This window comes from Enhydra lutris, unplaced genomic scaffold (genome assembly GCF_002288905.1).
Source record: "Enhydra lutris kenyoni isolate GAN:26980312 unplaced genomic scaffold, ASM228890v2 scaffoldscaffold30, whole genome shotgun sequence".
NCBI lineage: Eukaryota > Metazoa > Chordata > Mammalia > Carnivora > Mustelidae > Enhydra > Enhydra lutris.
Window position 1 is genome coordinate 4,730,431 of NW_019154114.1, and position 25,273 is coordinate 4,755,703.

At 46.8% G+C, this 25,273-nt stretch overlaps 1 protein-coding gene across 2 annotated transcripts in view; it reads right to left on the reverse strand.

The window, feature by feature from the left end:
* The window catches only part of LOC111152881 (RAN binding protein 10), a 65,129-nt gene that overhangs the window by 16,428 nt on the left and 23,428 nt on the right, over positions 1 to 25,273 (reverse strand). For both annotated transcript variants that reach the window (XM_022511595.1, XM_022511594.1), the window contains exon 3: positions 22,610 to 22,662. In XM_022511595.1, coding sequence (XP_022367303.1) covers positions 22,610 to 22,662 — 53 coding nt within the window. The remainder of the gene's footprint in view (positions 1 to 22,609; positions 22,663 to 25,273) is intronic.

Here is a 25,273-nt window from a genome sequence, read left to right on the forward strand (position 1 = left end):
CTGATGAGCAGGGAGCCAGGTAAAGAGCTCAATCCCAGGACCTCCAGGATCACTATCTGAGCCGGAGGCAGACACTTAACTGACTGAGCCACCCAAGCGCCCCTTTAACCAGTTTTTAAAATTGGGCTGTGTGTCTTATGAAGATTTAAGGATTCTAGATATAGTCTGAATACAAATCCTTTTATGTGTTTCACAAATATTTTTTCCCAGGGTGTGGTGTGTCTTTTCATTTTTTTTACAGTATTTTTTTTTTTTTAAGATTTTATTTATTTATTTGACAGACAGAGATCACAAGTAGGCAGAGAGACAGGCAGAGAGAGAGGAAGCAGGATCCCTGCTGAGCAGAGAGCCTGATGTGGGGCTCGATCCCAGGACCCTGAGATCATGACCTGAGCTGAAGGCAGGGGCTTAACCCACTGAGCCACTCAGGAACCCCTTAACAGTATTTTTCAAAGGCCTGCCGGGATTTTGATTGGGATTGGGTTGAATCTATAGATCAATTTGGAGAGAATAGATAGCTTAATAATACTGAATATTTCAATTTCTGAACATGGCATATCTCTCCTCTTATTTAGGTCTTTAATTTCTCTCAACAAGGTTTTGACCAATTTTTCTCTACTCTACTTTTCATGCTATTCTAAGTGTTATTTTAAAATTTCAATTCCCAATTGTTTTTTGCTATTATATCAAAATATAATTGATTTTGGGATGGGAGTATAGGATCAAGGTTTCTTTTGGAGTGACAAAATGTTCTAAAATTAGATTAAGATGATGGTTGCACAGCTGTGAACATGCTAAAAACCACTGATGTGTATACTTTAGATGAGTGGTTTTTATAGCATGTAAATCTTATTTCGATAAAGCTATTAAACATACACACACATATATTTGACTTTTTATATATTCACCTGGTGTCCTGCAACCTTGTTAAACACACCAATTAGTTCTGGTAGCTTTTATGAAGATTCTTTGGGATTTTTAAATATATTGTCTGAGAATAAAGACAGCTGCATTCTTCCCATCTACTCTGCATGTCTTCTATGTCTTTTTCCTGGCTCACTGCACTGACTAGGGCCTCCATACATGTTGAGTAGAACTAGTGAGAGCAAAAGTAAGTGAGACCTCTGAAGTATACCACAGTTTTGTACAGGGAAAAGAGTGGAAAAGATCACTCTGGGAAGGTAAAGGCATGGGCACAGATGGGACCAGAGGGTGTGAGCTGCAGAGGGCCTGCCTGCCTGCTTGGCTAAGGAAAAGGAGTAGAGCCCACAGGGCCATGGCAAGCCAGGACCTGCACAGGGTAGGTAAGCCTGACAGTCTGGCAAGCAGGTCTACTTCCCAAAGCAGCCCCTTCAAATAGCTTTCCCAGCCTTTGCTGCCTCCTTCGGGTCTGAGCAGCATGCCTATGTGAACATGCTTAAACACACCCCTCCCTTCCCAAGTGACATGGGTAGAAGTTCTCTGCTGGGAGGGAAGCTCTCTCCAGAAAGGCAGAGTGGTTGAGGATCTGAGTAGCTGAGAAAGGAAGGTAGGGCTCAAACATTTTCAGTATGTGCACAGATGTGTGTGGTGGGGAAGGGGAGGTTAGGGGAAGGGCAGCGGGATGTGGCCAGGCTGTAAGCAGAGGTATGGGGGTGAAGCAGATGGATGACAAGGACAGTACTTGGCAAAGGAGACAAAGGGCATGGATGGAGAGGTGGAACTGATCAGGCTGTGGAGCCCAAACTCTGCCCTGCATTTGTACTGCTGGGCTCAAGGACAAGTTGTTTCTCCTAATCATATTATCCATCTCAAGCCTTGTGGACCCTGAGCTTTCATTTCTTTTCAGCCAGGAACCCTCTGGTTAAACAAAGCTTCCCCAGAACCCACAGTGGGGAACACACCAAAGCTGAATGGCTCTCACTACTGAGTACAGGACTCAGAGACCTGCTGCTCCCCTCCCAATAGCTTTCTACCACATCACAAGGAAACTATCTTGAGAACTGCCCAGGGCTGGCTTTAGAAGGCCCAATGCCTACAGCCAGGCTCTGGTCCTACCTTTCCCATTCTCCAGAGATAGTGGACTACCTAGCTCAGGGGACAAGGTGCTATTCTGGGCATCAACAGGCCCAGGAGTGAAAGGAGTCTTTCCACTGCTGGTGGGTTCATAGATCATCTGACTTCAGGGAAGCACTCTTCTGAGGCACAGCAATGCCCATTCCTGCCCAAGAGCTGGCTGATGAGGCTACCAGAGGCAATGGCTCTTCTCAGGCCTCCATACAGGAGGCCATAAGGCTCTGCAGCAGCACCTGCAACTACAGAAGGCCACAAAGGAAGGGGGTCCAGCTGAACAGCAAAGTGACAATTATCCCTCCAGGTCAGGCTCAGACTGTGCTTAGGGCCCCAGGCCTGCTCACCAGCTTCCCCTGCCTCAGGATCCTCATCCACGCGCCATACCAGTCACAGCCGTCCTCCCTGGATCCTTCCGATTGAGCACGGGTGCTCCCCACATGCGACACAGTAACTGACCACAATGGGGCAACCTGTGAGGAGAACGTGGCAATAATGCTGCGTATTTGTCATAACAGGTACTGCCACTTCCACCTCGAGACCAGGGACCTTGCTCACCAGCCCACAACGCTGAGAAATGGCTGAGCTGGGATTTGCACCCAAACCTTCAGGTTCCAAAACCCACATCTTCCCTGTCATGGATCCTGTCTCATTTGGTGTGGTAACCATCTGGGCAGTAAAATCGTCCCCAAACCCCAGACCCTTCACCAGAAGACAGTGGTTAGATGCACTGGTTTTAGGGCTCTGTGGACCACAGATCTCTGACTTGCAGTGACTCAGGAGGCCTCCAGGCCAGAAATGGGGGAAGGGCCAGATCGCAGCCCTAGAAGAAGACAGAGGCACTAGTGCCTCCTGCCTGAAGGCTGCAACTGCCTATCTTGGCTCTCCAGGGTGTCCCCACCTTCCCACCTCACCAGGCGGCCACGGCCAGCAGACCAGAACACACATTTCCACCCAGTGCCCACTGGAAAAGGGTTCCTAACGAAGAAGCCACACTTCTCACATACAAAGAACATGCATATGATCCAGACAGAAAGACAGGAGCCCTTCACTTTAGGCCACAGGCCTAAGTTCTCAGCTGGAATCCCCCAGGACAGGCTGTTCTGCTAAGTACCCTACCGCTGCAAGAAACCCAGACTTCCGCTCCAGGGGCCTGGGATGCCAGGGACAGAAGTGTGGCTCTCAATGGTGCTTGAGCAGCAAAGCTTTCCCTAAAGCCAAGCTCACCACTCACCACCTCCTGAGGCCAGGTGGTGGTGGGGGAACACTGTCCAGGAAAGCCACTGCCCATTCTAGCCCTCCCCAAGAATCCTTAGCGAGAGCAGCTTGCTGCTGTGGGTCCTCTCAGAACTATGCCCACAGCTGCTGATGTCCACTGGGTCCTCCCTTTGTACCAGTTCATCATGATCCATCTCTAAAGCTTGCCCCTTGAAGTTTTCCATAACATTATTTGGCCCCCTCTCCCCCAGCATACTGATCACATCCCTGATCAATTCTGATTCCTACTGAACCTTTCAAGTCACCAGTCACTGTTCCTGACAATGCCCCCTAACTATCCTCTCTGGCCAAGACAGGAGCTCCTTGGGGCATGGGCCATATGATCTCATCACCAGTTCCTCCAGATCCAGCACATCAGGAGATCAGGAGTCTGAGAAGTAGTACACATATGTGTGTACACACATACACACACACACATCTGTGTGTTCATGTGCAATGACCAGTTCTAGTCCATTTTTCTCTCACACAAGGATGCCCCTGCAGGACAGATTTTGTATGCAGATTTTCTGTCTAGAAGGTAGAAAACTTGAACTACAAGATTTTCTTTGTTTTAGCTTTCTCAGATTAAAGCAGTAGGTACTCCAGAAATCCTAATAAAAATGTGGCCATTTGGGGCGCCTGGGTGGCTCAGTGGGTTGGGCCGCTGCCTTGGGCTCAGGTCATGATCTCAGGGTCCTGGGATCGAGCCCCGCATCGGGCTCTCTGCTCAGCAGGGAGCCTGCTTCCTCCTCTCTCTCTGCCTGCCTCTCTGCCTGCTTGTGATCTCTCTCTGTCAAGTGGATGAATAAAATCTTTAAAAAATAAATAAATAAATAAATAAATAAATAAATAAATAAATAAATGTGGCCATTTGGGGGCACCAGGGTGGCTCAGCTGGCTGAGCATCTGACTCGTGATTTCTGGTTTCAGCTGGGGTCATGATCTCAAGGTCATGAGATCAAGCCCCAAGCTAGCCTCTGCAATCAGCAGGGAGTCTGCTTGGGATTCTCTCTCTCCCGCTTCCTCTGACCCTCCCCTCCATGTACTCTCTCTCTAAAATAAATAAATAAATGTGGTTTTTTTTTGATGTGGCAATTTGATTTATCAAAAGTAGTAAAATCACCCAGAACTATTTCCTTAATGGTTAAGCCAATGACTCAAGGATAAATGGGAGATATTTTTGTCTCCATGTATGGGAGCTCAATAACTATCACCAAAACAACAGATGCTTACATTTCCAAAGGCCTAAAATAGAAATTTAAGTATTTTGAATGCTTTTCTTCAAAAATAAACTATGTAATTATTTTGACAAAACTACCATCAAGCTATAAATACGGATTTTAAATTTTAAAAACATGAAGAGCTCAATTAAAAAAAAAGTATTTAGTTAGAATCAATTCAAGAATCACCTCAGGCTATCTGGAAAATAGGTAAGTTTTCCTGTTTTTGTTTCCAATTCCCAAATGATTTATCAATTATATAGATTTACCCAAAGGAAGAAAATTTATAGTCCCCGTGGTACACTGAATAAGGCTTCCCAAAGATGTCATGTCCTAATCCCAGAACCTGTGAATATGCTGTTGAAGATTTTGCAGAAGAGATTAAGGGGGGGAAAAAGTGATTAAGGTAAGGCTTTTGAAATGGGAGACTGGACTGTCCTGTATTATCTGGATGGGGAGACAATGTCATCACAAGGGTTCCTGTAAGATGGAGGCAAGAGGGTCTACTCAGAAAAGGTGATGTGGGGGCGCCTGGGTGGCTCAGCCATTAAGTATCTGCCTTCAGCTCAGGTGATGATCCCAGGGTCTTGGGACTGAGCCCCAAGTCGGGCTCCCTACTCAGTGGGAAGCCTGCTTCTCCCTCTCCCACTGCCCCTGCTTGTGTTCCCTCTCATGCTGTCAAATAAATAAATAAAAATCTAAAAAAGAAAAGAAAAGCTGATGTGAAAGCAGAGACCATTAGATGCTACGCTGCTGACTTTGAAGATGGAGAGATGGGGCACATGCTAAGAAATTCAAGTGGACACCAAAAGCCAGAAAAGGCAAGGAAACAGATTTTCTCCTCTAGGGCCTCCGAAAAGAATATCACCCTGATGACATCAGGAATGATCAGTGTAGAAAATAAACACCTCAGCCCTTTGTCTCTTGCTCATCAGAGTGCTATGAAGTTAAAAGCTTTTGCAAGAAAAACACAGGGCTATAATGTATCTTCAATTAAAGCTATGATTTTATAACCAATGTTTTTTCCAAACACAATTAAGAGCCTGTATGTGAGGAGAAGGTACATATGTGTGTGTGAAAGCTAGCTTGGGGTGAAAAATGGAATGTTAATCACTTCATTTAGTAACAGTGGCTGTGGCAGCGGCTTGGCTTAGGGCCACTGTGCTATCTTCCCATCCTCTGGAAAGGACAAGCAACCAATCCACTTAGTTAGCCGACTAACAAAGGCCTGCCTACTTCATGGGGCTGATAAATTAGGGGTGGGGGGAGGTGTGAAAGCAACAGAGAAGACATAATATATATATATATATTTTTTTTTAAGATTTTATTTATTTATTTGACAGAAAGAGATCACAAGTAGACAGAGGCACGCAGAGAGGAAGGGAAGCAGGCTCCCCGCCGAGCAGAGCGAGCCCAATGTGGGGCTCGATCCCAGGACGTTGGGATCGTGATCTGAGCCGAAGGCAGAGGCTTTAACCCACTGAGCCACCCAGGCTCCCCCACAGGCACCCCGAGAAGACATAATATGTAAGTAAACCAGTAAGCAAACAAGAAAACACCTGATAGACACAATCTGCTCTGAAGGAAACAAACCCAGGTGATGGGCTAGAAACGGGAGTGGGGATGGCGATAGTGTAGTCAAGTTAGACCTCGCCAAGCTCTGACCCATATGCAGAGGTGTGCTTAATGAGAGAATCAGAAAAAGAACTTTGGGGGCAAAGGGAATGAGCTCACTATATCTGGGAAATAGGAAAAGACGACCAGTGGGTCTGGAGCTGAGAGACTTACAAAGAGTCAGAGCAGAGTCAACAGGACCCACTGGATGTGTGTGCTGCTGGTCTGAGAGCAGACAAGGATGCCGCCCAGGTTCTGTCTGGGACAAATGGGTGGATGGTGGTACTGCCTACTAAGAGAAGGAGCAGGCCTTTCAGACACATTAAGTCAGAGCAGGTGGGTGGCTATACAAGGCCAGTGCAAGACTGTGGCTCATCCCAGATGCTCAAGGCTGAGATGGGGAACACTCACTAAACAAACAGTGGTGTAGACAGAAAATTTAAAATGAAGTCACTGGAGGATTTTCCTACTGTGTTGTCCTGATACCATGGCTTTCTGTTTTCCCTTTGGGAGAAAAATTCAGGCCAGTCAAAGACTAGAAAAGGCAGAACAAACGCAGAGAACGGCACCAGAAGCCCAAAATAGATGAGGAGATGTTAAAGGGCACGAAGTTACTCTCGATGGATTAAGTTACCCCACTTGCAATGAATCCTCTCCCCAGGCCTTGAGAGGCTGTATGGCAGAGAGAAGTTGGTACAATCACTGCTGATCTTGAGGAATCAGGCAGACAGAAGAAAAAACAAAAGGCCACGGCCTGATTGCAGTTGCACATTCTGCAGAGAGTCTGTTGTCAGTCTCAAGCTAGGGTCCTACAGAGGGCGTGTGGCCTGTCAGGAAGAGACACCGTAGCCCTGGGTACCAGAGCAGAAGTGTGGCCTGAAGGGCTTCTGCAGTCTGGTCCTGGATACAGCCTTGTCCTTCCAAGCCAGCAGGCCCTGGGCAGTCACTTGCCTCCTTGAACCTTGGTTCCCTTCTCTACCAAGTGAGGGGGGATCAATTGGAAAGTGTTGTCAAATAGCTCTAAGGTTAACCTTAAAAAATACTGAGTCCCCAAAATAATCAGAAGGTACGATAAACCCCATCTGAAGGTTGAGGAAACTGAGACCCTGAGAGGCTACAGGAGGGCTCGTGGTCTTGTAGATAACACTCCCAGAAGCTCAGTCCTTCTTTCCTCTGAGGGACACTCAGGTGAGAACCAAGCAGGTGCCCACAAGGGTGAAGCTACTACCTCCTCCTTGAGGTGGCCCCAATCCAATCTCAGGAAAAAGCAAGATGCTCTGAAAGTAGAACACCTGAATTCCTCAAAGACAGGGCTCCATTTAAAAAAAGAAAAGAAAAGCTTGAAGTAACCCCTACAAGGTCTTTGGACCCCAAGCTAAGCTGACCTGACCAGTACTACTTCCTCCCGGTATCTGGCTGAATTCCATCAACTGTGAGAAGGGACTGGGCACAAAACCTCCTAGCACCCCTCCCTGAAGGCCGCAAGAACAAACAGTAGGGTAGGTGAGCAATGAATGCTAGGATTTGCCTGCGAGCCCCCCTTCTTTAGGGGATAGCACTCACCTTCTCTCAAGTAGCTCCTCCCCATACCCATCCTGTCTCCAGTGGGAACTGCTAATCCTAGTAACTCCTCCTCCCTGACCCAAACTGGATCAGTAAGAGAGCTTCCTGGAATTTTTCTACAAGGATGCTGGGAGGAGAGTGGGTCTCAAAGCTCTGTGCTGCCATTGTTCCCATCTTGTGCTGAAGGTTTGACAGCCTAAAGCTAATAAGCACAAAGCAGGTGCAAGAGGCAGAGAAAGAAAGTCTCAGCCTTTGAGTCCCTGAGACCATACTCCTCTGTTTACCCTGCCTGAGTTCTGGCAGACCAACCTGGTTAGAGATGGGTTTCTCTCCCTTAAAGCAACCAAAGTCCTCTGGCTAAAGGGCCCATGTCTAAGCATCCTTTTGTTCACCATGCATAATACCCGGTCCACAAAAGATGCTCAAGAAATGTTTGTTGAAGTAAAAAGGGAAACATGGTCGAGGGCAGGCAGGAAGTCTGAAGTACAGGATTGTCAATGGTCAGACCACTTCATGACACACTGCCAGTGGACAGTCCTGGGCTTGACTGTGACGAGTTTTGTTGGCATTTTTCTTTTTTAAGAAAAGAAAAGCAATCAGAGCTGTCTGCCTGCATCCTGCCCCCACTTATACAGATTAATGGTGAAGCCACTTCTGGGCCCTGGAAAGAGGCCTGCAGATAGGCTGTGGACCCGGATCTATACTGGGTCGGTTATTTAGCTCCTCTGAGTCTGCCTCCTCTTCTATCAAACAAGGCAGCTGATACAAGTATCTCTGCCCGCTCTGGAAAAATCCATGAATCTAAGCTCCCCTTCCCATTAAGAGGGTCTAGCAGCTATGGTGACTGTCATACCTCTGCCTTGGTAAGCCTCCCCTCTAGCCCTACCACCCTCTGTTTCAGAAGACAACTCCAAACAGAACCCCTGCGGCCAAAGCCCGCACCTTCTAAGTTGGTAGCAGGAGCAATAATCACCCTCTCTGGGTGTGCCTGGTGCGAGGGTGGAGTGATAAGGCCAGGAATGAGAGCTGTCACCCTTACCATAGGACTGTCTACAGAAGCCAGCTGTCTGAGAGGACACTGGGATGTAGGTCCAGAAGGAAACAAGGGAGCACAGCTGCCTGGGTCAGGCCCTGTAGGAAGTCAGGTCCAGGTGGTTGTGAGGCAGAGGATGGCTGGGACTGCACAATGGGGACGACACTCTGACCAAAATGCTACAACTAACCATTCTTCCCTGTCCAAAGAGAATAAGCCCGGTCACTCCCGGAGAGAACGAACGGGTAGCCAGCCTGGCACCCACACAGAAGAGCCTGCCACGTCAGACACCTATCAGATGTCAGTGACGCAAGGGGAAAGCCAAGCCTCACTGGGCCAGGAGGCCCGAGGTGCCCACTTCAGATGCTCTGGCACCACCCACTTCCCCTTCCATTATCACTCAGAGCGGCAGTCTCCCTCACAGAAGTGTGGGGGTGGCTGAGGAAAGGAAATGGTTCATCATCTCGGCACTCCCAGACGCCGTCCCTGGTTACAGTGCCCTGGAGGAAGGAGACTCCCGTGGGGCTGCCAGGGACTCCAGCACGACTGCTCCAGGCACCCACCCCATGCAACTTCCCTCCGCCAAGACATGTCAGGGGCCTCAGTGCAGGGGAGCTAGGAACGGAGAGGACTCTCACTGCTAAATACAAAGATTTCTGCATCATCACCACGTTAGCACAGAACCTGGGAAGGGGGCTGGTGCTGTGCCTGCCCATTAGCTTCTGGCCCTGGCTCATGACTGACCAGCATACAGAGGCCAGCCCATACCCCACAAAGCTAGCCTAAGCCTTGGCCCCCATGCCACCACGCCAGCCATCTCTCCCTAATAAATGCGTCCCAGTCACAGTTGGGCTTTGGGTTTGAATCCCAGTTCCGCCACCCAGCCCTCTGGGTTCTCTCGACTGAATTCTCTCAGGGTGGGTGAGAGGATCACACGAGAACGGCTATGGAACGGCAGCCTGCAGGAGGTACTCACCCTCGAGTTTCCCTCCCTCTCCATTCCTAGCACCAGCTTCATGGTCAATTCTGGGCACTTGAGACTTCTTGCTTCCTTTATCCCCGAGGGAGCAAGGGGGGTGGATCACCCATCTGTCCGAATAGCTCAACAACGGCAGTCCCAGGCCTGCTCCACTCTTGCTTATCCCCGGTTTCCTGGGGGGGGGACCACCCGGCTGGCCTTCAGCGCACTTAACAGAGCTCAGCAGCCATGCCTGGTGACTCTCAAAATGTCACTCGTGAGACTGGCTATGGAGGGAAGGTGCTGAGCTGGCTTGGCCAGGGTGCTTGTTGAGCCTGAGGCTGCTGTGGAAAGAACACATGTGTCCTGGGAGACCTCCTGGCAGGGCTGCTACTCAAGGATGGCCACTTACTCAGAGCCATCCCTCCCCGGAAATGCATCAGACAAATGTTTCTCCCCAAACCTTAAGTATCTTAAAAAATCTGACAGACCCATTGCCCGGAGTAGCTCCACAACGGGTAACGGGAAAGCAAAGGACAACTTTTCACTCAGCAGAGGCAGCGTAGTGGCATCAGAGAAGGCCCATCATAACACTCACATGGCTGCTACCCCAAACTCTCAGAATCCTGGGACCAAGGAACAGGATCTACACAATCCTAAGGCTAGGCCTCTGGCACCTCCAGGCAAAAGGGCTCAAGGGTACCCTGGGAGTCTGCTCTGCATGGAAGCCAAGGTAAGGAAAGCAGGAGAAAAAGGCTCCGCAGGTAGTTGGTGACAGCGGAGGCTGATACCAGGTGGAGCCTGCCCTCACAGGGGGATCCAGGCCCTCTACCGAGGAGGAGCAGGTATCAGCGTGAAACCATGGGCAAGGCCAGGGGGTGTATAGCCAGCACCTGCATAGAAGGGGCCTTCCAAGAGTCACACTCTTTCCCTGCCCCCAAAGAAATCGATACCTGATGGCCAGGGGAGGCGCAGGGAAGCCAGGGGGAGTCTAGCTAGGTCTGGCTAGGACATGGCTCAAGTAACATCTGCCATATCTAACAGTGCTACCCGCCTTTACCTCAGACTCCCACAGGACAGACTCAGTCTGTCACCCATGCTGAATCAGGCTAAGGAAAGGGGTGGCACTGTCCCACAAAACTGAGAGGCAACCTCAACCCCTAGGCCTTTGTATCTCTCCTCTAGAGTTGGGTTTGCCTTTTCCTTGTCTCCAATGAGCTTCTTCTGAACCTCTGGGAAAGTCAGTGGATGAGTGACCCCTGGTAGTGCAGGAGCCTGTGACTTCGCACACACTGCCAGATCCTGAGAGATGGGCATGCGCACAACCCTTCCCCAAAGGAGGCCCAGGTATGGTGATGCAGTATTTCTAGGACACCTAAATACAGACTCCTGCCCAGCACAAGGGAAGCAAGGGATTGAGCAGTAACTAGTCCCCACTCAGCTCCACCCTGAGGTGGCCCCAGCCTGCAACCATACCAGAGGACACTTGAGAATCCGTTTTCAGAGACTGACAAACTCAGGTTTCAGAACTGGCCCTTCTGCTGTTGATGAAACCTCTTACCTCAAAAGACTTAACTTGTCCTGCAAAACAGTCTTAAATTGAGAATTTTCACCTCTGCTACAGAAGTGGGAGCTGGTATTTGGAAGAACAAAATAGGATACTGTAGACAAGAAATCTCCAGGACCAGGAATAATAATTTCCATGCCTGACTGAGTTGCCTCACTTCACAAGGCTGCCAAGCAGTCCTGATATGTTAAGGTAATACAGGTCTCCCTGTGGCTAAGGGAAGAGGCCCACAGAAAAGGACCACGACTCAGCTGGCTATGGGGCCCAGCGTGCTGCTGGCCCAGGGAGGGGTAGTCCGGGAACAGAGGGCCTCTCACATGAAGAAAGCTTCACCGCAGGGACCACGGCAGGTCCTGTGGCACTGGCACCATTAACTACCAGGGGAACCACCAGGGATTCCAAACAGATACCTGGCCCTTGGGCCCCAACTGCTAAACCACCATCTGCTCCGGACATCCTAGTGGAACCCGGGTTATTTACTCCTCCACTCCCAGCCAGGTCATTTCCCTCATCTCTGCTATCTGCTATTCTTCTCCCATGGCACATGCAAATGAGAAATATTGGCCATTTGTAGAATCTGTCCCACCCAGTGGAAGCAGGCCCCAGCCACGAGATCAGGACACAAACACTTCTGGGGGCATGCTCCTAACAGACGGTTCAGGGTAGGCTTAGTTAAAGTAAGCTCTAGGGGGAGGAAAAGATGTTCACTTGAACATGACCATCCTGTGGGAGCAAGGCAGACAGTCCCCTTACTACCCTCTCACCCCCTACCAGAGCCTAGTTGCGAGGTGCCATCTGCTTCAGGAGATATGCACCCCCCAACCCCCAGTCCCCAGCTGTGGAGCTGCTTCTTTTCCGACAGTATGAAGGAAGTTTGCCTCAAGGGTTCTCCTGAGGGGTTGTAGTAATTAAGGTAATACATGCCACACTAAGACAACAGCTGCCTCCTGCACAGAAATGGCAAAGAGGAAATTACCAGCTACCCAGCTCTGATGCAGACGGGGCTACCTATCCACACAGCTTGAATCTCCCTGGCCCTCTCTGAGGTTCAAGGCACAAAAGGAGAATCTGTCTTATCCTCAACCCCTTCAAAGCCCTCAAGATTAGGAGAAGCCCAAAACCCTCCCTCTGTCCACGCCTCTGACTTTTCTCCCTGCTTCCTCAATCCAGGGATCGCAGCCCACGCTGCTTGCTGCCAGCTCAGCGATTGGAGGGTCGGGCTGAGGGTACTCACCTGCCTGTAGACTATCTGCCCTGCTTTCAAGCCGTTTGTCCATGAATTCTGATATTCTTATTTTGGACCACATGTGCTCCTTGGTTTCACATTTAATGGAGGTCAAAAACACCTTACAAAAGGTAAACCTCAAAACTTCTGACCATGCAGAAATTTCTGACCGTGCAAGCTGAGACAGGCCCGGATGTTCCTTGGAAAGTCTGACCACCAGCCTCATACTGAAGGTACTCTGTTCTTGTCTGCTCCCAGGACCAAGTGAGACCCCAAGAGTGGCTACACCCTGCTCCTGAAAGCCCCAGAAGCAAAGACGTCCTTGCGGAGCTAGTATAGGAAAACCTACAAGAAAACACTTGAAACATCAACATCCTGTTTGTTTGCTATGCCATCTCATCCTCCATAACTCAACTCCAGTTAACACATACTAACGTGGCTACTCAAATACAGAAAACACAAGCACTAGAAACAAAATGTAGTTTCAATTATATCTAAATCCACTCTGATACACATTCATAAAAGAACTGTATTTATTTAGGGACGCCTGGGTGGCTCAGTTGATTAAGCGGCTGCCTTCGGCTCAGGTCATGATCCCAGCGTTCTGGGATCAAGTCCCACATCAGGCTCCTTGCTCGGCAGGGAGCCTGCTTCTCCCTCTGCCTCTGCCTGCCACTCTGTCTGCCTGTGCTCGCTCGCTCTCCCTCTCTCTCTCTGACAAATAAATAAATAAAATCTTAAAAAAAAAACAACTGTATTTATTTATTTACTTAAGAACTTCAAATGTATAGGTTCTTCCTTCCACAGGTAGAAAAAACACTTTTTCTCAATTACAACAAAAGCTAACATGTATGTACCCCTTTTTTATTAGACACTGTTCTAATCACTATGCAGGACCTTACTAAATTCTCAAAGCCATTCCATATGTGAGTTACCTACAAGTATTGTTTCCATTTTACAGATTGGGGAAAAGAGAGGCACAGAGCAGTTAAGTAACTTACCTCAGGTAACACAGCTGCCAGGATGCAAATGCAGACTGTGTGGCTCCAGAGTCCATGCTCTTAAGCACTGAGCTACATACTGCTCCACAAGCTGACCGCAACCCTAAAGATGTATTTCCTCGCATGACTAAATGTGAGCCCAGAGCTGATTCAATGACACTGAGCCCTAACAAACAGAGAAGGGGGGACGGTCACTCCTCTTACAGGTAGAAGGTGGCAGCAGAGCCCCCATGCACAATCAGTGCCACAATAGTTAGGGCATAGTAGGGAAGCTATGATCCAAATAAAGGCTTCTCCCAGCCAAGAGCAGGCTGCAGGCCAGCAGGGACCTGACTCAGGAATGGTTCCTGAGAACCACACTTGGTTTACTGAAGCCACAGCACTGAAGCAGAGCACAGCAAGATGCAGAAAGAGCCCACGGGCATTATGCTCACTCTGGAAGAGTGATGATAAAAAGATGTGGTCCAAGTCCCAGTGAGGGTATCGTTGGGTAAGTATGAATAAGTCACACAAGGCAGAGAGGTAAATGTCATGAGAGAAATGTGGTCAGGACCAAAAGGGTTAGGCAGTATTGCACAGGGGGACACAAGCAGGAAGGATACCCCCACAGTAAGAAGGGCACCTATCAAGAGGCAGAGCAGAGATGTCTGCAGCGTATCTCGGGCCTCACAAACACACTGGTGTGCAGCCCATGTAGAGGGTAGAGAGGGCAGAAGATGCCAAGCAAGGCTTACAGGCCTGTGTCCCTGGCAGAGGGGTCAGAAGCACAAAACAGGCAAGGGACAGGAAGTGGAGAGCAGAGACCTGAGATAGAGCAATGAATCTGGAGGCCATGGAAAGAGCACAATGGGGAGGCAATGACAGTAAGGATAGAGAAGGGGACCAGATTAAAGACATACTTGCAGAGCGGCAGAACCATGGGATGGATGTGGAAAGGGACGGGGTGAGATTAGTCTGAAGAGTGCCACCTGGGGGCTGGGTGAACAGCGACTGCCAGTGGACACAAGGAAAGCAGGAGGATCTGGGTTTTGCAGTCAGATAAACTTAGTTTGAGGCAAGCAGGTTCACTGTGTGCTGGACCGTAAACAAAGCACTGAGGTTTCAGGAGATGTGACCTGCTCAAAGACAGAGAAGAGCCAGAGAAGTGAGTTGTATAACTGCCTGGATGGCTCACGAGCTGCCTTTCAACTGCACTTTCAGGCCTTGGCAAAGTACGGTCAACCATTCATAGGCCACAGAGTCTTGGGGCCCCTCAAAGAAAGAGAGAACTGCCTCTACCGCCTCCACACCTACTTCACGCAGCTACCATAAGTTCTACTCAGCAACCAGATGCAAGCAACCAGAGAAACCAGCAGCCCAGGGCAGAGGAGAAAAGAAGGGCGGGGAGGGGTGTGGGGGACTCTGTGTGTGCGCGCGCGCGTATGTGTGTGTGTGTGTGCGCGCGCCCTCGCATGTGTATGACAGAGGTTATCTCCTACAGTCAAGAAGTAGAGAGGGGTGGAGGCTCTCTCTCAGTCAAGTCCATCATCTGTTGTTACTGGTTTCACTAAACCAGATCAGGAACTATAAGAAAAGGGGCCTCAGTTCTACACTTGGGCCTCTCCTTTCTCGTAAGTTTCTCTTCCAGGGACTCGTGAAAGGCTGGACTAAGCCAAAGACCAGGTACTTCTTGCAGCAGCACCTGGGCAGGCGAAGGCTGGACTTCCCAAGTTACCTTCTTCTTAGAGTCACTCAGACAAGGGCGGTTCGATTTGCACTCTTCTACTTGCTCTGAATGACACTGAGACTTGGCATCTAAAATGGCTATCACCAGGCCATTTTATTAATAAAAGAATTCTTAAAACAAATTATCAGCAAAATCCTACAAGCACAACATAGTAGTTTGCAGTCTGTTCACCTACTACTCAGAAGATACCAAGCTGGATGACCTACTTCCACAGGGCCCGTCCTCCTCCCCATCTCTCGAATCCCAGATACCACCATGCTCTTCTGGACCACTGAGACTGGCCTCCTTGCACCTGCTCCTGCCCCCTCCAACCTGGACAGATCACACCTCCGCTTAAATCCCTCAGTGGCTCCCTGTAACACCCAACCCACTGTCTCCCTGACCTAGTAACAACCATCAAGCGCAAAGCTGCTTAAACCCTCCAACCTGAAGCCCTCAGCCCATAGGCACAAGGCTGCAGGTGACATTATTTTCAAAATTTCTTTTACCCTCTAATAACAAATTCATAAAATAGACTGATATATAAATGAATAAGAAAAAACAAATGTACAGAAAACTCTATGGTGGACTGGGAACAAACTCTGTACCTACATATTTCACAAAACCTGATGTGCTAGAGTATAAATGAGCATTAAGCAAACTTTTTCTTTCTTTTTTTTTTTAAGCAAACTTTTTCAAAGTACAGACCACATCATATTACTGATCATGATGGAAAAAGGTCAGGCTCAGCCAATTAAACAAATAAATAGTGCCCGATCATGTGAAAATTATTCAAGCATTCTATTGTCTTGAATACAACCTAGGTCAGGAAGAAAATCAAGAATAAAGAATGTAATAACTATCTTAAAATGAAAAGCTCAAACTAAAACAGCATATCAAATTCATAAAAAGAGAGGGCACTAGGGTGGCATAGTTGGTTAAACATCTGTCTCTTGGTTTTGGCTCAGGTCATGATCTGAGAGGGTTGCGAGACTGAGCCCCAAGTCAGGCTCCACACTCACCGTGAGGTCTGCTTAAGACTCTCTCTTCCTCTGTCCTTCTCCCACATGCACTCTCTTTCTCTTCTCTCTCTCAAATAAATTAAAAAATTTTTGTGAGGGTCACCAGGGTGGCTCAGTCACTTAAGCGTCTGCCTTTGGCTCAGGTCATGATCCCTGTATCCTGAAATCAAACTTTATAGGGCTCCCTACTCAGCAAGGAGTCTGCTTCTCCCTCTCCCTCTGCCCCTCCCACCACATGTGCTCCCTTACTATCTTTCTCTCAAATAAATAAATAAAATATTTTTTAAAAAATTGTGAGGCATAAAGTAGTACTCATAGAAAATATGTAACAATAAACATCTATCTTTATTCTTTTTAAAAGATATTATTTATTTTTGACAGCGAGAGAGGGAACACAAGAAAGGGGAGTGGGAGAGGGAGAAGCAGGCTTCCCGACGAGCAGGGAGCTGGACATGGGTTCGATCCCAGGATCCTAGGATCATGACCTGAGCCAAAGACAGACGCTTAATGACTGAGCCACGCAGGCACCCCTGCTGAAGGAAATTAAAGAAGATCTAAACAAATGGAAAAACATTTCACATTCATGGACCAGAAGATTTAACATTATTAGGACGACAATACTTCCCAAACTGATCTACAGATTCAGTGCAATCCATTAAAATCCCACCTGATTTCTTTATAGTAATTAACAAGCTGATTCTAAAATTCATATGGAATTGCAAGGGAACCGGAAGAGTCAGAGCAATCCTGAAAAAGAAGAAAAAAGTTCAAGGACTCACACTTCCCGATTTCAAAACTTACTACAAAGCAACAGTAATAAGACAGTATGGTATAGGCAAGGACAAATATATAGATCAATGGAATAGAATTGAGAATCTAGAAAAAAAAAAAATCCATACATCTTTGGCTCAAATTATTTTCAACACAGGTACCAAGATCATTCAGTAAGGAAAGAATAGTTTTTTCAACAACTGATGCTAGGACAATTGGACAGCCACAGGCAAATGAATGAAGTTGGATCCTTACCTCACACCATAAAAATTAAATAGATCAAAACCCTAAATAGAAGTTGTTACCACATGACCCAGCAATTCCACTCCTAGGTATACAACCAAATGAAACGAGACATATGTCCACACAAAACTTGTACACAAATGTTTACAGCATAAATCATAACAGTCAAAAAATAGAAACAATCCAAATATTCATTAAAAAAAAGAAAACAGGGGTGCCTGGGTGGCTCAGTGGGTTAAGCATCTGCCTTTGACTCAGGTCATGATCCCAGGGTCCGGGGATCAAGCCCTCCATTGGGTTCCCTGCTCAGCAGAGAGCCTGCTTCTCCTCTACCTGCCGTTCCACCTGCCTGTGCTTGCTCTCTGTCTCTCTCTCACTCGCTCGCTCTCTCTTTGTCAAATAAATAAAATCTTTAAAAAAAAAATCCAAATACTCACCAACAGCCACATGGGTAAGCAAAATGTGATATACCCATATAATAGAATATTATTTGGCCATAAGAAGAAACGAAGTTCTAATACACACTACAACTTAGATGAAGCTCAGAACATTATGCTAAGTGAAAGAAGCAGTATGCAAATATAACACCTGTTGTATGACTCCACTGATATGAAATGTCCAGAAAAAGGAAAATCCATGGAGACAGAAAGTAGATTAGTGGTTTCCAGGGGCTGCAGGGAAGGAGAATCAGAGAATGACTGCTAATGGGTATGGGGCTTCTCTTTGGGGTGATGAAAATGTTCTGGAACTAGATAGAGGTGATGGTAGCACGACTCTGTGAGTACATTAAAATCACTGAAATGCATACTTTAAAGGGGTGAATCTTATGGTCTGGTCAGCAGAGAGTTTGTTTAAGATTTTTCTCCCATTTCCTCACCTTCTGCCCTTCCCCCTGCAGTCTCCTTCTCTCTCTCAAATAAGCAAATCTTTAAAAAAAAAGTTTATTTATTTAAGTAATCTCTACACCCCACATGAGGCTTGAACTCATGACCCCAAGATCAAGAGTCATGTGCTCGGGGCGCCTGGGTGGCTTAGTGGGTTAAAGCCTCTGCCTTTGGCTCAGGTCATGATCCCAGGGTCCTGGGGTCGAACCCCGCTTCAGGCTCTCTAGTCAGTGGGGAGCCTGCTTCCTCCTCTCTCTCTCTCTGCCTGCCTCTCTGCCTACTTGTAATCTCTGTCTGTCAAATAAATAAATAAATATTTTTTAAAAAAGAGTCAAGTGCTCCAACTGAGCCAGCAAGGAGCCCCCCTTTTTTTCAGGTTTTGACAATATTAATCAGAGCCATTTTCCCATAAAGAGAATCAGATGGCCGAAGCAGAATATACGGAAAGTGATGCCACAAGAATGAACTTAGTTGAACAAGCTAACAAGAAAGGAAGGGAAAGTCTTTAAAATGTCCTCCCCAAAAGACCAGCTGGCCCTGATAGATTCGCTGACAAGTTTTTTTAAACTTACAAATCAAAAGTAATCTACATATACAGTCATGAAAATAAGGAACTCCTCCCAATGACCTAGCAGGATTCTTCTTAACTACACAAGATAATACTGTTATCTCAATATACACCCATAAGGCACATATAAATATAACTGTCCACTTATGATGAAATGCTTCCAGTTAAGTATTTCAGAATAAGGAAAGGAGTCCTTTTTTTAACCAAAACCTACCACCTTCTGAAGTTCCATCACACGCCTAAGCTCTTATGATTCTTACTGCCCAGGCTGCCCAGCTTAGCCTCCACCCCCTCTGGAAAGTCTCCTCTACAACAGTTCACTCTTGAACTAGTTACTTATTAGCAAATCTAATCACATTTTGCCTATGTTCAGAATACTCCTGCAATCCCCACTGCTTAAATAAAGAAGTCCATGCCCCTTGGAATGGAACATACGACTCTTCCTTCAACTGGGTCATTCTGACTCTCCCTAGGAAAGCATCCCATCACACAAGACAACTTACAGATCTACTCACAGGCCTTACTGTACCACCACACAGACCCACCTGACAAACTCCTGTATGTCTCTCAACACCAAGCCAAAACACCCCTGTAAACCCACAGTAACCACCACTCTCTCTCAGACACAACAGTATCTATCAAGAAGATACATCAACACTCAAATATCTCGCCTGAAGTTAACACCAAAGTCTCAAATTCTAGACCCAGCCTAGGCCACCATCGTCACTCACCTCCCACCAACCATATATCCTAAAAGTCCCAATAGCCTTCATCACAACCAAGGGTCTCTTGGAAATCAGAAGCAACAGCCAGAAAGGCTTTAGCTGCTGTTATCCTCCCTCTCATGTCCCCAGTGGAATACATGCTAGTAGCTTCAGGTCCAATTGTTATGAACGATGATACTTTCAGTTTTGGATAATGCATGCTCATTAACTACCCCCACCCCCTGCAAATGTATGTACACATACCAAAGAAAGCAATCCCAGAAAATGAAAAGTGCCAAAGGGGATTCTGATCTTCCAAATCCAGCACTGGGATAAACAAGCCCACCATCATTCCTAAGAGGAACGTCTTCCCTCTACCCCTACATCTGTCTTGTGCTAGGTCTTTTCAGCCATTCAGCCAGTCCTGTCTCCTGGGAAAGCCAGAGGCATCCATCCTTCCTAGGGAGAATCCCTATCTAGCTGCAAACTGATTCCTACTTTTTTTTTTTTTTTTAAGATTTTACTTATTTATTTGACAGAGAGACACAGTAAGAGAGGGAACACAAGTGGGGAGCGGAGCGGGGGCAGAAGCAGGCTTCCCATCAAGCAGGGAGCCCGATGTGGGGCTCAATTCCAGGACCCCGGGACCACGACCCGAGCCGAAGGCAGATACTTAACAACTGAGCCACCTAGACGCCCCTGATTCCTACTTTCTACCTTAAGGAATAATCAGGCAGATTATCAGAAATGACAAGAAGGAGGGGGTGCCTGGGTGGCTCAGTGGGTTAAAGCCTCTGCCTTCAGCTCAGGTCATAGTCCCAGGGTCCTGGGATCGAGCCCCGCAATGGGCTCTCTGCTCAGCAGGGAGCCTGCTTCCCCCTCTCTCTCTGCCTGCCTCTCTGCCTACTTGTGATTTCTGTCAAATAAATAAACAAATAAAATCTTTATTAAAAAAAAAAAAGAAGGAAAGAAATGACAGGAAGAAAAGCCCTCAGAGCCGGTAGCCAGAGTGAAATGAAAATAGGTGTAATTCCCAAAGGGGCCCCTTTCTCCTGCCAAACAAGAGACGCACCACTCAGGATGTAAAAAAAGGTGCCAACTCTCCAGATACATTAGTGTAGGGACCAACACCTCATCTACTGTCTCCAAGCCCCTTCTCCTATAGGCCCACGTCCTGGGCCCAGACAGGGTCTAAAGGCATAAGGGCCCCAAATGCATTTTGACACAGTATTACCTTCTCAACATCAAGGCACATGACCAGCAGCTGGCCTCCAACTGGTGCAGAGGGGGTCAAAAACTCCATCTTATGAGTGAGGCAAACAGATATGGCCAGCTCCGCATGGCTCCATCTCAAAGAGACTCAGGTCAGCCCAGGTAGATCTTGAACCTCCCCCTCCCACCTCATCTGCTCCACTCCATGGATCTCAAACCAAATGAGCAATGCAAAAAACGGTTCTTACTGAAGAAGGATGAGCATGTGAAACTTGGAATACCAAGCCTAGTGCATGGTTAAAGGCTGTATTCCAAATCCACCTGATAGATGTGAGGACTCCTTGATACAAGGGCATCTGCTTTTGCTTATTTTAATTCTATTCACACTTTTTAAACAAATAATATATTCACAAGAAAGAAAATATGAAGATTTTGAAAACAAAAAATTTCTTTCCCAGTCCTATCCCTAGTCACCCTGTCACTTCCTAAGGGATAGCTGATATTACAAGTTTTTCTATAGATTTCCAAAGATATTCAATGCATGTATAAGCAGGTACAGATATGCTCAATTTGCCTTTTTAATTTTTACACACTTCATAGCATATCATACACTGTTCTATGCCTTACATTTTCCACTTAACAATACACTCTAGAGATTACTCTAAATCAGTACCTAAAGAACCTCCTCATTCTTTTCATGGCTGCATAGTATTCTTTTCTGGATTAACAAAATCTGAATTAACAAAAATTCATTTAACCAATGTTCAAGGTTGCTTAAAGTGACAGTTAATAACAGATTATAACAGTTACTTCTACATAATAAGCCTCTTCTTCCCTGCCACCAAAGCAGTGCAAAAGTTCAAAGAGCACACTTGGAATAAGAAAAAGAGTAAGGGGCATCCGGGTGGTTCAGTTGGGTAAGCCACTGACTCTTGAGTTCGGCTCCATGATCTCAGGGTTTTGAGATCAAGCCCCTTGTCCCTCTTCTTCCCCCTCTGTCCCTTCTCCCTGCTTGCAGGCATTCTCTCTCTCTCTCAAATAAATAAATAAAATCTGGAGCGGGGGGGAGATTACAGCCACATGCTACACAAAGAAGTCAAATATGCCACACACATCCTGATTAATAACTAAAGGCCAGTTTTCCCTGAGATCAAAGCCAAAACATTTCAGACTCCTGACAAGTAGCTGAATCCTGAGCAAGTCTAGATTTCAAGTTCTTGAAATTGGTCAATTAGAAAAAGATATCTGTGTCTTACATTAAGCATAGATGGGAAAAGATGTAACATTTAAGTGCTGCTCTCTCTTTGGAAAAAGCCAGCTGCCTTCTCTCGGTGTCTGGGGCACAAAAAGTAGAGAGAGCCAGGGCAGAGACACAAGAGACTTTGCCTGCCTTCATGACGAGGCCAGGGTAGCTTGCACCATGTCACTTAGGCCACTGAAGGAACGGATGGACTTTGGACCATCTTCTGGTGGAGGTTTCTATCCCTTCAACTGTACATAGCCCAAGTGGTTGAAAGGGTGCCTGGGTAGTATCGGAGGACCATCTGCAGGGCCCAGAGCATTCCACAAATCTGAGGTTACTGACTGCAAACCCAAGTCTCACACACTTCATATTTATTAAAAAATTGCCTCAACCACGTTCTAAATGGGAGGCCACTTAAAGACTGATTCTTAACAATGATGAAGTAACAAAGAAGCCAGAGTTGGCAGCAGCCTTCTTCTCCATATATGCCAGAGTCCCGGGATGGTCAAATGCCAATGGGAGTGAGGGCTACTAAGGCGTATTTCCACTAGGAGTAAGCTCAGGTTGGTTTTGACTGCAAACAGTTCAAATTCCAATTAATTTTTGGAATGGAAGCCCATACCATCCCAACCATGGCCATGTTTTAGGATTTTCCACCCAGTGACTTGGCTTTAAGTAAGATAGTCTCCAACCTCTTGGCTGCCACCATGATTCTCACCACAGAATGGATCAGAATTGCAGAACAAATATTCTCTTAACCAATGACTCACCAGGAAGTCTGTTCATGTTGACGCCTTGAGCTGAGAGTCCTATTCCCATGTACCTTCAAAAAATCACACACAAGAAAAATTTGGTTAGCAAATGATTACGCATCTCCCTTCTAAAACATTTCTTGGTAAAAGAAAAACAAGAAAAGCAATGAATATAAGACTCTTAACACAGTTCTTGGAGACCCTTCATATTTTGATTTTCTAATGAAAATCTAAAATATCATCTAAATGCCTTAAGTAGCTAGAGAAACAAGAGGTAATGTCTGTAACCAGGAACTTCAGTTTCAGATGAAAGTTTCCTGAAATCACTGTTTCCAGTCCCTTGGTTTCTGGCTCCAGCTAACACAGTGGAATCTATCCTCGAGAAGTACCTAAGTAAGTACTTGAATCCTAGGTAGTGCTTGGCAGAACAAAGCAAGATCAAGCCCACAGGGATAAGCCACTATTCAGCAAGGACCAAGACATGGAAAAAATATAGCCAGGTTGGGTCTGTATAGAATTATCAAGACCCCAGGGTTCTTCTCTGGGTATCTCCAAACTCACTAACGTAACCTAATACATGCACTCACCACTGGCCTCCCTGATCATCCAATGTTGAGGCAGAGTGTCCTTAAGCCCTAAGGATCCCCCTACCCCCCCTCTTCCCACCCAGGTACCTAAACACCTAAGTTATCCACAGCAAAGCAGGGCCCATGCTGTGCACCTCGGTCAAAGATGTCTCAGTGGCATTCATGAGTAGGCAGGCCAGAAAAGGAAATGAACAGAGTTTTTTAGTCTGTTTGTACTGTGCAAGGAAATAGTGAGGTATTTCCCCAAGAACTAAGAGAAATAGGTCATTACCTTCTAACAGTACAACAGGAGAAACCCACACATGATGCCTGATATTAACCATCTGCGAGTGCCAACAGGTAGTTGAGAAGCTCAGAATACTAAAAACACCAACCAAGAGGGCTGAGATATAACTTTATGGTTGCATAAAAACCGAATGTACTTAAGGCCACTGAACTTATACTTTAAGATAGTGAAAATGGTCAACTTTATGTGGTGTATATTTTACCATACACACAAAAAAAAGTTTTTAAGATTTTATTTATTTATTTGAACAGAGAAAGAAAGAGCATGAGAGAGAGCGCAACCAGGGGAAGAGGTAGAGGGAGAGAGAGAAGCCAACCCCCTGACATAGGACTTGACTCCAGGACCCTGGAATCATGACCTGAGCCAAAGGCAGACATTTAACCCACCGAGCCACCCAGGCGTCCCCACACAAAAATGTTTTTTAACACAGGGTTGCCTTCTTTCGACCATTTCCAAGTGGCTGCACATTTACATTCCAACTGTTGCCTGTTGTAAATGATTCTGCAAGGAACACTTCCACATACATGTCCCCATCTTGGATTATTACTCTTTCCCCAACATGCTCCATGCACCTACGTACCTGTTTCCTAACACTACCTGAGCTCCCACAACATGGTGCTCCTGTCTCTGCAAGTCCTTCATCTACAGCAAACACCCCTTTCCCTTCTCTGGCTGGCTGTGCCACTGCGTTTTGGGGGAGCAGCAGCAGGAAGGCTCTGACCCACACATCTTCCTCTGAAACCAGCTATCCCATTATGCTGGCAGGAACCAGGATGACACCAACCAACACATGACCCTGGTAACTTGGACTGCAGGAGTTAGGGGAAAGAGGAAGGAAGGGAAAGGAACAGCACTTCAAAGAGGGGCCTGCAAGGTTCAAAGGACTGAGACTATCAAACTGCCTGACCTCCTGACAAAAATGGACCTTGAAGAAGAATCAGTGTAAGCCTGCTGGCAGGATTCTTATTAGATTAAAACCTGTACTTTTCCCCAGAAAAACAGCAGCCCAAATAATCAGCTTCCTTACTTCACTTGGTAGAGGCTGCCACAAGCTGGTCTTCATTCTCTCTCTCTTTTTTTTTTAAAGATTTTATTTATTTATTTATTTATTTATTTTTAAGATTTTTTAATTTATCTATTCGACAGACAGAGATCACAAGTAGGCAGAGAGGCAGGCAAAGAGTGAGGAGGAAGCAGGCTCCCCGCTGAGCAGAGAGCCCGATGTGGGGTTCGATCCCAGGACCCTGAGATCATGACCTGAACCGAAGGCAGAGGCTTTAACCCACTGAGCCACCCAGGCACCCCTGGTCTTCATTCTCTTATGCCTTGACTGACCAAGCAGCAAACAACCTTAACTGCTCTGCAGTCATCAGTCTAAATAATCATGTACAACATAGCCAGGGGTTTCCCTGACTTGGATGTCAGCCCACTCATCCTGCCCTGTTTGGAAGGGCCTGAGTCCCTGCCCAATATCACATGTGATCCCATTCCTGCCATACAGGTTTCCTGACACAAAAATGAGGGTTTGTGTTTAGAGCACATTTTTCCTGGATAACCCTTAGCCACTTAAGGTTAACGCAAATAGGGAAGGTCAACCAGCTTGGCCACCAGCAACAAGGGTCTAATTCCATAAATTTCCATGGGAATAAGGAACTACTAAGGCACATGTACTCAAACACAAGTTGCTTAGGTTTCTGCACTGGGGAAGCCATTTCCACATCCAGCAGCCAGCTCTCAACACCTACCTATAAACTCTCTACCCCATAGGTGGGATAGTGTTTACCAGGCCTACAAGCCTTTACATAAACC